A 17,004-nucleotide genomic window follows, 5' to 3' on the forward strand; every position below is an offset into this window, starting at 1 on the left:
AATAATATTTCGATATTTATATCGATTTCACTATAATTATATCACGAACACTATTAACATTTTTTATTTTAACAATTAGTTATCAAAAGATAATATCTAAAATAATATCTAAAAATCTTTCAATAAATCTTCAAATATATTCTCTAACTCTCAATCTCTTTTTTTTTTCTATATTAAGCTCTTACCTTATAATATCGGATCAGACTATTAATCGAATCACTAAATCCAATATTCAAATTGAGAAGTGGATATAGAGATAGATAGATAGATATAATAGAGAGAAAGAGAGAGAGCGAAACTATTCTATCTCTTAATATTTAATATCATTTTTATGATATAGATACGATTCTTCAAAATATTTAAAAGTATTTTATTGTTTTTTATTAAATATTATATTGTTATGATTTAAAAATATGATTTTCAATATTTTTTTAAAACGTTTTTTAACTCGAGAATGATCCTGTAGAATTATAATCTTATTAAATAAATATTTTGAATATAATGATTGAATTTATCTATCTAATGTAATTAGAATAAATTATAATCATACTTTAAAAATTTAATTATTTTAAAAATATAAAAATATTTCGATTTTAAGTTATAAAAGTTATAAAAATTTTTCTCTTTTAACTATTTAAAAAAATCATCTAAAAAAATATATTTTATAAACAATTATCTAGAAAATTATTTAGAAAAATTGAATGATTGTTAGTATATTTGAACTTAATTACCAAAAATTACATGAAAAAAAAAATTACAAGTAAAAAATGTCAATTAATAATTTTGAGAAAAAAGATAAATAAGATAAAGATAAAAAACAAATATTTTATGAAAAAAAAGGAATTAACTGTTCGAAACCTCAACATGTATAATTGTAAAAATATGATTAAAGATAATTAATGAATCGAAGAATATTACAAACTGTTTATATAAAACAAGTTATATTTTCTATTATAAATATATATATGATATATATATATCTATATATGTGTATATATATATATATATATCATATATATATATATATATATCATATATATATTTATAATAGAAATATATATATATATATATATATATATATATATATTATAAATATATGTGTGATAAATAATCAGAAATATAGTATAAATATAAAAAGATATTTAAAAAATACTATACTATATTAAAAATATACTATACTATAAAAGAATTATATAAATAGAAAACTTTTTAATATATAATTCAAAATAACTTTTATATAACTATTATTGTTGAAAACATCATAAAATCTCAATAAATATTTAGGCTACATGTATTCGATTTGATCCCATCTTCATTTATTACCGATGCTTTCGCGCTTAAACAAGAATTTATACTGTTCTAAATAAATCTTTATATAACAAAATTGATTCCTAAAACACAAAAGAAATGTGACATTTTATGAAGGGTATGGACCCTTCAAGCCGAGTGCATCGACTTCATGTGTTCCCTTGAGTGCTCTGACCCGATTGGAAGGATCGTATGCGCAAAGATGAGGATTGACCGAAAGGAGGCAGACATTGAGAAGAAAATCCTCCAGAGGATTCCGTGGAAAAGTGAGGATGCTTGTAAAGCGTGTTCGAGACGAGCTTTTTTTATTTCTATCACGATCAGTCTTTTATCCAAGATGCACCGACAGCCAACAATTTCCACTCGAATCTTCCGCAAAGACTCGTTAACTCATCCAGCCTAGCTGCGTATTACCCGTGAAATAACAGAACGGAGACGAATTTTCTGCAATAGCTATCAACTTAAGTAAGCTCTCGACGAGTGCTGCCCTCGTCAGGATTTTCGAATGTCGTCAATTGTTAAATCTTACTCGTTGGACTAACCACTGATTTTAGTTATTATTAATTATCGGTTTGTTATTTCGCGAAATTGTTTTTTTTTTAGATTACAAAATGAATCATCTTGAAATATTTTGATTTTTATAGTAGATTATGATTATCTTCATTATTATAATTAAATGAATGGTATCTAAAAAAAAACATTTTGATTTTTTTGATTTTATTGATATAATTATAAATGAATGAATATTCTTTTTTGTATATTATACAGGTTTTGAAAATTTTTATAAGTATATAAATATTTTTAATATAGTAATAATTGGAATAATTAAAATTTATTTTGAAATGATATTTTTTTGTTTTAAGAATATATTCTTCTAAAAATATATAGTGAATCATTTTATTTTTATTATCAGAATGAGAAAAAATAACTAAATTATTTCACAAAATAGAATTTTATTTTTTTATTTGAGATACAGAGTGAATTATTCCAATTATGTCTATCTATCTTTATTTTTTTAGTTATTAGCAATTAAATTTTGAAATAGAGCAAATCATCTTAATGTAATCATTTTATTATTTTTAATCTTAAATGATAAAAATAATTATTAATGATAAAAATAATTATTAATATAATAATCATAATTTATTTTATGAGATAATAAATGATTCGTATTTCTTATATATTTTTTTAAATATAAAAGTGCAAATTATTCTAATATAATTATATCAAATATTATAATTATTATTGAAATAATTAAAATTTATTTTATGAGATAATGTGAGCTGATTTCAAAAAAAAATCAAGATGATGAAATTTGATGAAAACTCAAAATCTAAATATTAATCTTAATATCTTAATATTCGTTTTCTTATACAATTATCTATAATTCTTTTTTCTATTAGTTGAAAAAAAATTTTTTTTTTGCATATGAAAGTTAAAATGCAAATAATATTAAGAGGATCTTTATTTTGAAAAATTGAATAATATTATAGAATATTAGCAATACTAACAAGCTTTTATAATTTTGTTATAATAACTTTATTATTCGATAATGATAATGTATTTCGATATATAATATAAATTATGGAGTGCATTCTCTAAAGCAATCAAAATCTGTTATAAGTATTAAAGGTTGTCAAATATTAATGTAGATATTAATTCATATCTTTAGAGAATAGTGTTTGTTGTTATGTATAATTTTAAAATAATTGTATAATATAGAATTTATATACTATTTGTATTTTAACTTTTAACCTTTATTTTTTTAATTAAAAATCTAATCTTATTTCTATTTAAAATAGCTTTTATATTATATATTTTATCTACTCTTATACATATACATTTATATTTGATGAATCTATTAAAAATAGAATTATCGTTAAAAAGAATATAGAATCATGCAGTAAGCGATCTACAGTATGTATTGTAACTTCAAAAAAAGATTCATTTTCATACATTATTCCATCCTTTATTGATCTGAGCGCAAATTAACTAATAATTGTATAAAATTAACAATAATTATATAGAATTAAAAGAAAAAATTACTTTTACACTAAAATTTGGAAAATAATATTATTTATTATTATTTGTATCATTATTAGTAATAAAAATGAATGAAAGTAAAAAAAATAAGAGAAAGAAAAGATAATAAAAATTTTGTTTAAAATTAAAAATTAATTTTATAATGAAAAATGTCAGAATTAATTATAAATATTGTGAATAAATTTATTTTAACATGTTATAGATTATTATTTATAAAGTTGATTAAAGATAAATTCATGATGATAAATTTATACTCACCATACAATCGAATACTGCTCTCAACATCACCAAGAGAATTTTTGGCCACACACTTATAATTACCTACATCAGTTTTTTGCAAATTGCGAATGGTTAACATCATCCGAACCTCGAACTGTGATTTCATAATTGCTTGCACGTCGTGTTGTTGACTCGATATTATCATTGCTGTAATATATATAAAACAGACAATTTTTATAAAAATGACATTTATTTAAAAAACAAAAGAAAATTTATATTTTATTATATATAAATTATGTTTTTATATCAATTGTAATTTGAAAATAAATAAGTCTTTTACAAATTTATCGTATACAAATTTCTGTCAGTTATATAATCTCACAAAAAATTCATTTAATCTAAAAAAATTTTAATTTTAATGAAAATTTTTAAATTTTCTATTTGAAGCATAATGGATTATATATAGAATTTATTTTTTTGACAAAAATATTTTAAGTAAATCTGATTTATTTTCAAATTTTTATTATTTTTTGTTGTAAATTATATATATTAATATAATTTTGTTAAAGAATTTTATAAAACTAAAATACATTATATATTTAAAATTTTGCTTTTTTAAAAAAGCATTTTTTTAAAAAAAATGTTTTTGTCTTCCAATTTACCCGAATAATCAATTTTCTATTGAACTTAACAAGAGAAAAAAGTGAATTATTCATTGGTACATCTAATATATTCATTTTAGAATACGTATATATACATATTTTTTTAAATAACATTAATGTACGTATTAATATAGTGATTATCCAGTGATAACAACAAGTGATAAACATTTTGTACAGATTTCAGCAAGCAAGAAGTACAAAGTGAAAATTCTCATGACTTATATTGTAGTACAACTTGTTACTCAAACTCGCGTAAGGTATACGAAGACTTCTAGACTGAACTAGATTCTCAAAAGTAAATCGATTGAATTATAAATGTTCACACTCTCCTTCGCCTTTTTCCTTCCTACTTAAAACTACCAAAGATTAACAAATTTGTCTTCAATTTTCACTATAAAAGAAACCTATTCACTATTTCAATGGACAAGGAATAGATAAGATAAGTGTATACGTAGGTAGATATTCATATGTACGAGGTCGTCTGAGAATATTGCAAACGAGCGAAGGAATACGGAACGACGAATATAAAAGTATGCGAAAATTCATTTCTTAAACGTGCCGCAAGTCATTTTATTACAGTTTGAAATGTTCACGTATATGCTAAATATATAATATATATGTATATATATATATATATATATATAGAGTATCCTATACTCTAAGATAGAAAAATAATTTTATTTAATTTCAAAAATATAGAATATAGAATTTTATTTAAGGCTTCGTTTTTAAATAAATCAAGTTCAAAAAATTTTCTAGTTTTCTAGTTTCCAAGTGAAATTGGCTACTTCTTCGATTAGAATAGAACGAATAAGTTTTCGATAAATAAGCAAAAAATATAGAATAAATTTTGTTCATATAAAAATTAATTTTTGAGAAAATTGAATTTGAAAATTCGTCGATTGAATAATTTCTTCGTTATATATATTACATATGGCCCATAATTCATAATATAATGATAAATATCATAAATAAATAATCATAAATAAAATTAGAGAAGCAGATTCAAAATGAAATAAAAATCTAAAATAACGAAATCGTTTTCGAGTAAATCAAGTTTGAAAATTTTCTATACATAATAGAGATTATAGAAATTAGATAATTTATAGAAATATATAGAAATTAAATAATTTCTTATAACAAATAAACTATCATAAAAAATTATTCTATATATGAAAATATATTTTTTCATTTAAAAATTAATTTTCGAGGAAATCGAATTTCAAAAAAATTCAAAAAAATAAGAATTTAAGTGATTTTATTAATTTCTATATAGAATAATTTTAATTTTTTTTAATTTTCAAATTTAAAAATTTTTTAATTATAAACTTTATTCAAAAACGAAGTTTCGAATAAAATAAAGAACTCGAATGAAAAAATTGTATTTTTGTGACTTATTTTTTCACGTCAAATTATCTCTTCCATGCTTTTCCTAATTCATAATTTGTTAACAAAACGAAAATTTTCGCTGGAATCTTATCTCCAAAAATTTAAATTATACATTTCTGGAACATATATGTATATGTATATACGTAAACAAAATAGAGAAAAAGGGGCTACCAGATTTTCCATGCAAGGTGAAAATTACATACGAATACATTGGGACGAAGTGTTTCACAGAAGTTGCACTGAAGCGAAAGTATGTCTACAGGTACCAGAGTACAAACTGCACGGAGAATATATTTGCGAACGGCCGAGTGTAATTCACTCCTGCATTCGTCTGTTACTTTTTGTCAACTTCCTGCAAGGAAATATTAAATCTGTTAAGGATAGAAAACGAATTCTGTTTCTTATTGTGATTCCATATTCGAGAATAGAGGTCGCAAATAAACGATTATGTTTAATCATACAATTATTACACTTATTACACGAATTAATACACTTAATTAAAGCGATCTTTTCGTTAAATATAATGTAAATAATCTTTTGATTTCGTTGTTTCTGATGAAAATAAGTGGAAATTATATAAATTTTAAGTATGTATTAACCTCCAAAATTAAGATATATTGTTATGAGATATCAAAGAGATTTTTCAAAGCGATTGTTAAATAAAATAAAATATTATTATTACGAATTCTTGAAATTTTACTTTTTTTTATTTAGAATAATTTTAATTTGAAAAAATTAAACGTGTAAATAATATATCCATATTTATATCTGTTTAATTTTTATTATAGAAATATATGGATATTGTATATTAGTTAAATTATAATAAAAATATGATTTTATTTATAAAATTTTATTTGTACTTGCAGATATTTGAATGTATAAGTATACTTATATTGAAATCGTAATGAAGATATTATGAGTAAATTGTAATATCAAGGTTGTACTATATTATATATATTATATTACGTATTATATCACAATTGCATTTAAATTATTAAATATTCAGTTATTTCATTATATCTACAATAATAATCAGTATTTTATTTTATAAATTATTAAAAAATGCATGAATTATAAGATAAATGAATATACATATAAAATGTACCAATTAATAATTTGTTTTTTCTCCCTTTAATTAAATATTGATTTTAGAACTTTGATTATCTAAAACAAATGAAATTTCTTTAATAAACTGTCTTTCGAATAATTGATTATAAAGAAAATTTGGGAATACAATTAGAAATTAAATAATTTTCATACATGAACATTTAAAATAATGTATACATAATGAAAGAATTGTAAAAAGAAGAGAATCAAAATCTTTTTACAATTTATTTCAAATACATAATATATTTCATATAAAATTATTAATATATTTTAATAGTTTAAATATATTCTTTTTATATAATTAGATAATATGAAATTTGGATAATTATTTTACTATATTTATTTTTTACAAGAGTGAATTCTTTAAAAAGTTTTAAATATAATCACAATTATTTTGCAATATTTGAAGTTATCTTTTTGATAAACTAAATAAACTAGAAATTTCTAATCAAAAATCAATCTTTTGATAAAATAAATTTATCAAATTGACTATAAATTTCAAATTTTAAATAATGTTCAAATATTTTTGTGAACAACTGTACGTATTTACGTATAGTATTTATGAAAATTATTATTATTTATAAAAGTTTTAAAAGTATTGTAACATATGAATGATGTGACAAAATATATAAAAAATAAATTATATCAATTATAATATTCAGAAATTATATTCAGAAATTTTATTTTATTTCCATTTATTTATAAAAATTATTTATTATCAGATATTTATTTATAACTTACTATTTTTTTATTCAAAAATTATATTTTTAAAAATTTTAAATATATCGTAAATAGATAAAATTTTCTTTCATTTTATACAAGATAAGATTCGAATAGCTTCATTTATTTATATATCGATATAAATATCATTAAATAATACTCATTTGAAATATTCGAACAGTTTTTCTTTTTATCAGATAATCCTTTAGTCTTTATAACAGAACTAGATAGCTTCCTGCTTAGATCTTGATTTGTACGAAATTAGTTTTTCATGATATCGATTTTTAAAGGAAACGGATAAGATACGATCTGTAATTACATTAATGTTAACAGAGTGATTTTTGGATTCCTATTTTTGATTGATAGATCGAGCGCACTTTTAAATTAATTAATATAAGAAAATATATAGTATAAATAAAATGCATTATTATATTATATAATGCATATTCTTTGCATCTTAAAATATATCAAAGAATAAAAAGAAAATCGAAGAAAAATAATATTAATTGATATTATATACATTTAATATTACATTTTTATAATTACATTGCTTTTGTACAAAATAAACAGAAAATTTAAAGAATTTTAAAGAAAACATTAAAAATTAAATAATATATCGAAAAACTTTTTCCATATAGTTAAGTTTTACTCTTTCTGTTATAAAAATGAATATGTTTAATATTTTATTTTTTATTTGTGCATTCAGAAAATAATATTTGTCAAATTTAAAAAAATTTATATGATTTCTGCATGTTTTAACGAAAATTATAAATTCTTGTTTCTTTATAGAAACTTTTAAGGAAGACATGTACTATTATTTTTAAATATGACTTTTTTATTATATATATATTAATATATTTATGCGATACTTTTGAATTTTAAAGATCCAAAAAAATACAAAAGTTGATAAATAAAAATATTTATCAACTTTACTAATGTTATTTACTAAAGTATAAGCAATTTAATTTATGTTAGATGACGCAAGGCAAGGATAATGTAATGGAGACAGAGCGACTTCTATTTACGTTTTACTTTTATCTAATGTAGACTTAAATTGTTTATAATTTAATAAGTAAGATTCAATTGATATTTATATAAAATTTTATTTTTTAAAATAATAATAAAATAATAGTAAAACTTTAAATGAAGAAATTTTATTCTATATTTCAGTTAATTATTCATGAAAAATTAAATTAAACTTCTTTTTGAATATATATTATATTGAGATATCCTATATATGTATAACATACATATAAAAAAATTTAGTTTTAGTTATATGAGGAATCATAAATAAAAATAAAACGAACTTATTTTCGATGTTTGTTGCGATTCAATTAAATGAAAAACAAATATTTAATTTATACAGAATTATATATAAATATAATTAATAAGAAAACAATATTTATCCATGATTTTGGTAAATAAAATATTCTCAAGTAATATTTATTTATGGAAATATTTCAATTTTCGAATATTTATTTGAACTTATTGTATTAGCTCCGCTCTGCAATTATTTAATATATGTAATCATTTGATTTTTATAAAGTTATTACATCTTAATTTGTACGTAGTTTAAGAAAAAAACAAAAATAAATAAAATAAAATTTATCCTTTAAGAATAAAGCATGAATTTAAATTATCAAAGTATTTTGATAATTTGATTCATCACAATTTCGTGAAAACGTTTTCTTATATACATATATCAAAACATGAAAAATTTAAAATGTAGAAGTTTCAATATAATAGTGTAATAACTATTTTTTAATTTAAATATTAAAAATATTGAGATATGTAAAGTATTTGATTTTATAATTTTTATACTGTATTTTTCAATTTAACCTTATTTTTTTTATCTCAAGTTAAAATGTAAATAATGAAACTTTTTTAAAATGTGTCTAGATGTATATATAATAAAATGGAAGGTTTTAGATAATTTTAAATTAAACTAAAATGGAATACATATAAAGATATCTGATTACAAACAAAATATATAAATTACTGAAAAATTATTCCTCATTAAAAAAACAACTCAGACAAAAATTGAACAGTTTCAAAAAAATAATTAGTATTTTTGTAGATTATCAGGTAGTTATCACATGAAGATGACACATATTTTTTAAATGGAATTATGTTTTAAATACAATCGATATTTCTACAAAAAAATATTAATTTAATTATGTTAAAAAATTAGAAAATATTGAACTTTGTAAAAATTGTTATATAAAAAATAAAAAACTTGATTCTTATTTATTACTCCTATTCTTTTTGTTTTGTATATATTAAATTTGACAAAGTTTAAATTGTATCTTCTAAATTAATAATTTTTCAAGATATAAATAGATTTTATAATCGAAATCGATTACTGTATTTAAAATCATATGATTCTGAAAAATTTAAAAGACTGTCTTTCATATCTATTTCTTGATTATTGAAAAAATTAATTATGTTATGTCTCTTTCAAATTTTTAACTATTCATTTGTCTGAATTGTTTTTGTTATATAATTTTCCAATAAATTTTATGTTTTTTTTTATTTAAGAAATATTTTATGTAGAATAAAATAGAAACATTTTTTACGAAATACATATATTTATTTTGTTTTAAAATCATGTGATTGAATAGACATATTAATTGTTGACCTGTAATATATAAATGCATCAGCATAGAAAAAGAAGATAATATTTGATTATTCATAAAAAATTCTAAGTTTTTAGCTTTTATATTTATATTTTATGTGTTTTATATACATTAAATATTAAATGTTCTATTCTTATAACTATTTTATATAGATTAATAGTTTTCATCTTAAAATTTAAACTTTTATATAGATTATTAATTTTCATGAATAAAGATTTTGTAATTTTAAATAATTTAAAATGAATATTCTTTATTTTATTTTACTTTACCTATTTTGATGAGATTTAATATTTAATATTTTCAAAAAATCTCATTTTCCTTTCTCATTTTCATTTTCCTAACTAAATATTTTTTTCTCATAATCAAAGATCTATTTAAAATTCAAAAAAAAAAAAAAACAAAATGAAAGAAATATTCACAATAACATTTTTTCTTTTCGTCTTTTTTCAACATAAAAAAGTTAAATTCCATTTTACCCTATTCTCCATTATAAAATAGTTGCAATCTCTCGTAATGTTGCACAAAAGATTAGAAATTATCAAAAAAGAGAATCTTACCGTTATCCTTGACCCAATAATTAATCGACTTGGGCGAAGCCTCGACAAAACATTCCAAAACCACATCTGTACTTAGAGGAGCACCTACCAGTTGATTAGGCACATGAATTACCGGCGAGACTGTGAAACAGAATCCCAGATAGAATTTGTAGTACAATGTTTCTCTTCGTTTCGTATGGAATGCAATCAGTAAATTAACAACCATTATTATAGTGTAATCATTATTACTCACAATGAACGTTGATAAAAATACGTTTGCTGACCGCTGGTGGCACACCATTGCTCGCGATACAAAGATAAACACCCATTTCATTTCTTGAAATCTTTGTCAGTTTCAGTTCTTCGCCTTGGTATTCGCTCACTGCGGACACTAAATAAGATAATTACTCGTAAAAATTTTATTAATCTGATTAAATAGCTTACTAGGATTTTTTAAGATTTTTTTTTTTTATTTTTATGTAATATAATGACAAAATATTTATATATAATACATATTCATATATTTTTATTATTATACATATCTATGAATAAGAAAAGAATTGTTATATATATAAAAGTAAACTTTTATTAAAAGGAAATAAAAAAAAAGAAATGATTAATTTAAATAAAATAAAAAATAAATTTATTAAAAATAAAGATATTTGAAAATAAATTTGTGAAATCTTATTTGAGAAATAAATTATTTTCAATTGATTTATTTATCAAATTTTTGATCATAAAAAATAATAAAGAATAGAAAATAATTAATATTAAAATTCTCTATACATAAATTAAAAAATACATATATTATATTTCAGATCAACGATCATGTAAATAAAAAAATATGAAAAGAAATATAAGTATTATTTCAGACTTATTTTAAATCCATATACAAGAGAATTATTCCACTACACAAAAACATTTTTATATTTTTATAATGAAATCAAATAACAAATATTAAAATAATTTATCTTTCAAATGAATTATTCTAAAATAATTATATATAATTATAATTATAAAATGAAGTAATATAAATAAAAAATAAAATATTTTGATAAATAATATTTTAAGAATTATAAAGAATTTTTAAAGAATATTTATAAAGAAATTTAATAATAATAAAATATGAATTTTAGTTGTATGCAATTCAAAATACATATCCTAAAATTGTCTAAAACGAAAAAATATTTTATATAGACAAAATCATATTTTCTATTCAAAAATTTTCGAATTACTTTATATATATTTAGAAAAGTCTATTTCAAACAAATATTATATTTAAACATTTTTCAATTATTCACCTCATAACCGTTACACTAAAATTCATTTATACCCAGAAAAAACTAGTCGAGAGTAAACGTTTTAATGCAATTTGTTACACCTGTTCTTTCTCTTTGCCAGAATATTGCATAGAGACATAAGCTATCCTTTCTCTCGCTATTCTTAATGTATCTTGCTTGCGAAAACATCGATTCTCTAGAAATTTCAAGGTATAAGAGTAGCTTCATAAATTCATAAATCTCTGATTAATTACGTAATAGCGCAAAATAATACGTTCGCTCGAATAGTAAACGTATATCGTATGTTTCTCAACTTTTCATTAATAATCACAGCATTCTGTCTAAATGTTAATGACATTAAAATTTACCATTGTTACGTAGAAATTTTCGTTATTAAAATTTACGAAGATGCTCGAGGCTGTCATTTCTCTTCAGATATAAGATAAGATATAAGAATTAGTTGAGGAAACTGTATTACTGTATTACTTTATCATTTGAGATGCTGTCATTACGATATAATATAATATCACTGTAATGTAATTTGTTCGTTAGAATAAACGTCTTTTCGTATAGATAAAATTTAATAACTATTTTATAATATTCTAAATGTTACAATATTATAAATAATATAAATTTACGAAAATGCTTGAGGATATTGCGAAGTAATTTTTTGTATGATATTTATATGAAATTATGTTAAAAATCTTTGAGTTGAATAATAAAAAAATGATATGGTATTTGATAATAAAAGATATTAATAGGAAATAGCAATAAGAAAATATTATTATTTTCTGATTTAGGTGATTTTTTAATATATTATCAAAATCATCACATTGAATAGTGTTGTGAAAATTTTAATTAGTAGTTATTGTTTATTAAAATGTTATTAAGCTAATCTAATTCAATCCAAATAAAATAAATCCAAAAATTAAATAAATTCTTATTTGATATGAATTAATTTATACTAATTCTAAATTTAATTTTATTTCAAATCAAAATTAAACAAATTTATTTAACTATTAGATTTTATGATTTGCATTAGGTTTGGACTAATTTTATTAATCTATGTCCATCAATTATCTAATAACACATTTGATGAAAATTAACTAAACTATTTCGAAAAAATGTTTTTGTTAATAATTTTTTGAATGAACAACGTCAAATAAAAAAAATCTTCACAATATTGATCAGAATAATTACAACATATATATAACAGTTATCAAAAGTGAATATATTTTTGTAAGTAATAAGAAAATATTTGAAAATCTTACAATAGACGAAAATTTTTTAGCAATTTTAAATTATTATATTTAATATTTTTAAAAAAATACTCTATATATTGTTTGCGAATCAAATAAAAAATGAACTATTTATTGCTAATTTTGGATTCATTATTGTTTTATATTGTATATAAAATACGAATATAAAATGATTTTATTTATTAAAATGATTTATAATATGAAATAATATATGAAAAAATGTATACATATTTTTTCATTTTTAATAAGAGAACAATAAATTAATAAATTTTATATTTTATTGTTTATTATCAATACAAAATAACAATTTCTTCGATATGTTTGTGTATATCCAGAATAACATCAAATTTTAAAGATTTAAAATAAACATTTATTGATTTAACAATCAATATTTATTTTGTAAAAAGAAAAATATTTTTTTAATCATGTTTTCTTTTTTAATTTTAACCCAGAATAATAATTTTATAAGAAATATTTTTCAATTCCCTAAAGTTAATGAAAATGACTACTCTTTCCTCACCTCAATTATATTTTAACTTGTTTATTTTGAATTCCTTGTAATTTTATTACACTGTGGGGGGATTAATTTTACGTAAGGAAAACTGCAGTTGAAAAGCAAACTTCCGTAAATCCGTCGAACAGCTTGTTAGCTGTTCCAACGGAAATCGCTAATTAATGAGCTTGTAAATCATAAATCATCGAATTCCGTTTAAATTCCCGACAAGGCTAGATTAACATGGTATAACGTCAGTAATTACAAAAATATAACTTGCGACTTGCCAAGAAACCCATCTCTTCAATAAATTAAAAATTAAAAATGGATAGTCAGAGTTATGGATGAAAATTCAGAATAATTTGAAGGAAACTCAAACCTTATATTACTGAAAACTATATGAAGAATATTCAATTTATCATGATTCAAAATAGGAGAAGTAGAAGAAAGATCATAATGTAATATTTAAAATTTGAAACAAGTAATATTAAACATATAGTATAACGTAAGAAAATAAAATATTTTATTTTAATAATATCTTTTAAAATGAAATACTTTAATCTTATTTAAAATATTGGCTCATCTCAAAAATAATGCGGTTTTTTTTATTCATTTCTTAATCTGAAACTTAAGAGTTTGTATGCAAAAAATTGAAGATGCAAACAAATTGTAATAATAATGGTAAATAATATTTTTTCATGAAGAAAAACCATTCAATTATTTTCAAATATTATTTAAAATATATTAACAAATATATTATATTATGTTACATTATCAAATATAACACATATTTCATTTTCAAAATTATATTAAAATATATGTTCTGATTCATACAAAATCGAAGACAAGTTTGGATGATAGAATTTCAGACTCTGTACAGGTTCCCAACTTTTCTCCCGCAATATCCAATAATTATCACCATTGTAGGCCAACAATAAGCTACCCCCTTTGCACGCAGTCAGGGCCACTGCACTTAGCACGTGTTGCAACGGGTGTGCCCGCATACATCGTCGACAGTGCGCTGTAATTCGCCTGCTATTAGTAACACCATGCTGAAGTGAATACTAAATACGTCGTTTAGGGCGAAACATCTACGTAGAAATGATGGAGGAGCAACTATGTTTCTATCCATCAAATATTATGCGATTTTACTATTCGCTATCTGTCAATCGTTTTCACTAAGCTGACTATCCAACATTCTATATCCAACGATTGCGTTTTGTATTCAACGGGGTTATTTCAAATGCGTAATAGAGTTGTATGAATGGCCCGTGATATTGTTAAAGGGCTGCTATCTCAAGAGTATATTTCTTTCTTTTTCAGCAAAGGAACGCTTAATTTTGGCATAAACAAAATAAATTGTTGAGAGTAAAAAATAAAATTTGAAATATTAATTTTTATAATAATAATTTTTGCAATTATCGTTAGAAAGAGATTCTATGTAAATTATTATGTTATTTTTTAAGAAATTAGAAATAATAATTAGAAAAATTTGTTAATTTCTTTTTAGAAATTTATTATTAAATTATAGTAATAAAATAATAATAATAATAATAATAATAATAAAAATAATAATAAATAATGAATAATGAATAATAAATAATAATAATGAATAATATAAATTTATTATTTCATTTTGATATTTACTTGATATTTTTAAATATTTTTTCGACAAAAGTTACTTTTAATAAATATTGAATGGAAAAATGTGATTAAATTAGTTTGAAGCTAGACGTGTGAAAATTTTTTATTCATCAAAAATATAATCACCATAGTTTTCTACGACTTTCTTCTAATATTCTGAGAATATTTTTAAATTATTTATGAAATAATTTAGATTTTGCTTTAAAAAAAAATATGAATTCTATTGTTGTCTTTGCAAAAATGAGAATTTTTCTTATTCAAATCATTTTATAACTTATATTTTACTTTAAAAATATGCTTCATACGTTAATATCAAATATATATCCATAAAAATAAAAATTTGATATATAATAATTTAATATATAAATATAAATATCTACAATTTTTATAAAATATTTTATAATTTTGATATAATTATTAATGAAGAATTTTCTGATTTTTTTAGCATAACATTTTAGTTTTATTTTTATTTTTTCTAGAACTTGACAAAAAAATAAGACATTTTTTTATATATGACATATTTAATTCAATTACAAAAAATATAGAAATGAAATTCTTAATGATACAATAATTGAATGAGTTGCATTATAAGCAAGCATTTTCTTATTTATATATTAGTAATAATGCAAATAAATTATTGTTAAAATTAAAAAATTAAAATTAAAAAATGTAAATGTAATTTCTATAAATAATATCTAGTATATTTTTTATAAAAACATGCAAACAAACATATTTATGAACATTTTTATAATTAATGCAAATAGTTATTTTTCTAAAATAATAAATATGACAATAAATATTCTAATTTAATTTGCTAATAATAATTGAAGTAAAAATAATTCAATCGAATAGCTGTTATGAATAAGAGTATTTTCTTAAATATTTATAAGAATATCTTCTTAAATATTTTCGTTAATTAATGAATTTATAAATAGTAAATAAAAAGATTTGAAAGTCACAAAAAATATTTTCTGTCAATAAATATAACGAATAATAACAAATAAAACTAACGTATGCTTTTCACCAACGAATAAAAAATTTATGCAATAATATCGCAATCTGAAATTATATTATTAACCCTTCTACTCTATAATATATAAAATTATATATGAATACATTATTCTAATAAAAACGATTTTTTATAAGCCAAAATATCTAAATTGAAACATGCAATAAATATTTTTCAAAAATCATTCGCATTTTATCGTGAATACGTGAATAAAAATTTGGGACTTTTATCAGATTCCTTACGGCATGTTCCACAAAGTGTTGCTTAACAATTTCTCGAAAAGTTACGTTTCCCGCAGGCGGTTCGGTTCCGCGAATGAATCTCTATGTTCGTGGTGAAATAAGGTGAATTAAAATACCGAACTAAATCCACCAACTCCTGTGGCTGGTTCCGAGGAAAACATAATTGTATATTCCATGTTATATCGGCGAAATGGTAGAAGAGCGTCATCTATATTAAATCTTACCATGAGACTTCTGGTTCAAGGCGCTTCCTGCAAATGGCTTCCGAATTACAATGTTCTTCCCGTCTTCTCTTTTCCACGATAGGCGGGGTGGGGGTACACCTCTTGCACGGCACGTTAACTTCACCTGTACGTGTTATGAAACTAGAATTATAAAGAGAATCGACTTCGTTATTGCCGCCCGCAGTGTGGGGCCGGGTCACGTATAAATATATTTGGAAAAATTAAATTCCATG

General features: G+C 20.7%; 1 protein-coding gene across 2 annotated transcripts in view; it reads right to left on the reverse strand.

The window, feature by feature from the left end:
• The window catches only part of LOC108004398 (lachesin-like), a 173,259-nt gene that overhangs the window by 2,111 nt on the left and 154,144 nt on the right, over positions 1-17,004 (reverse strand). For both annotated transcript variants that reach the window (XM_062084194.1, XM_062084193.1), the window contains exons 6-9: positions 16,772-16,895; positions 10,874-11,011; positions 10,642-10,761; positions 3,610-3,777 (exon numbers count right to left, since the gene is read on the reverse strand). In XM_062084194.1, coding sequence (XP_061940178.1) covers positions 3,610-3,777; positions 10,642-10,761; positions 10,874-11,011; positions 16,772-16,895 — 550 coding nt within the window. The remainder of the gene's footprint in view (positions 1-3,609; positions 3,778-10,641; positions 10,762-10,873; positions 11,012-16,771; positions 16,896-17,004) is intronic.

Source organism: Apis cerana, linkage group LG14 (assembly GCF_029169275.1).
Source record: "Apis cerana isolate GH-2021 linkage group LG14, AcerK_1.0, whole genome shotgun sequence".
Taxonomy (NCBI): domain Eukaryota; kingdom Metazoa; phylum Arthropoda; class Insecta; order Hymenoptera; family Apidae; genus Apis; species Apis cerana.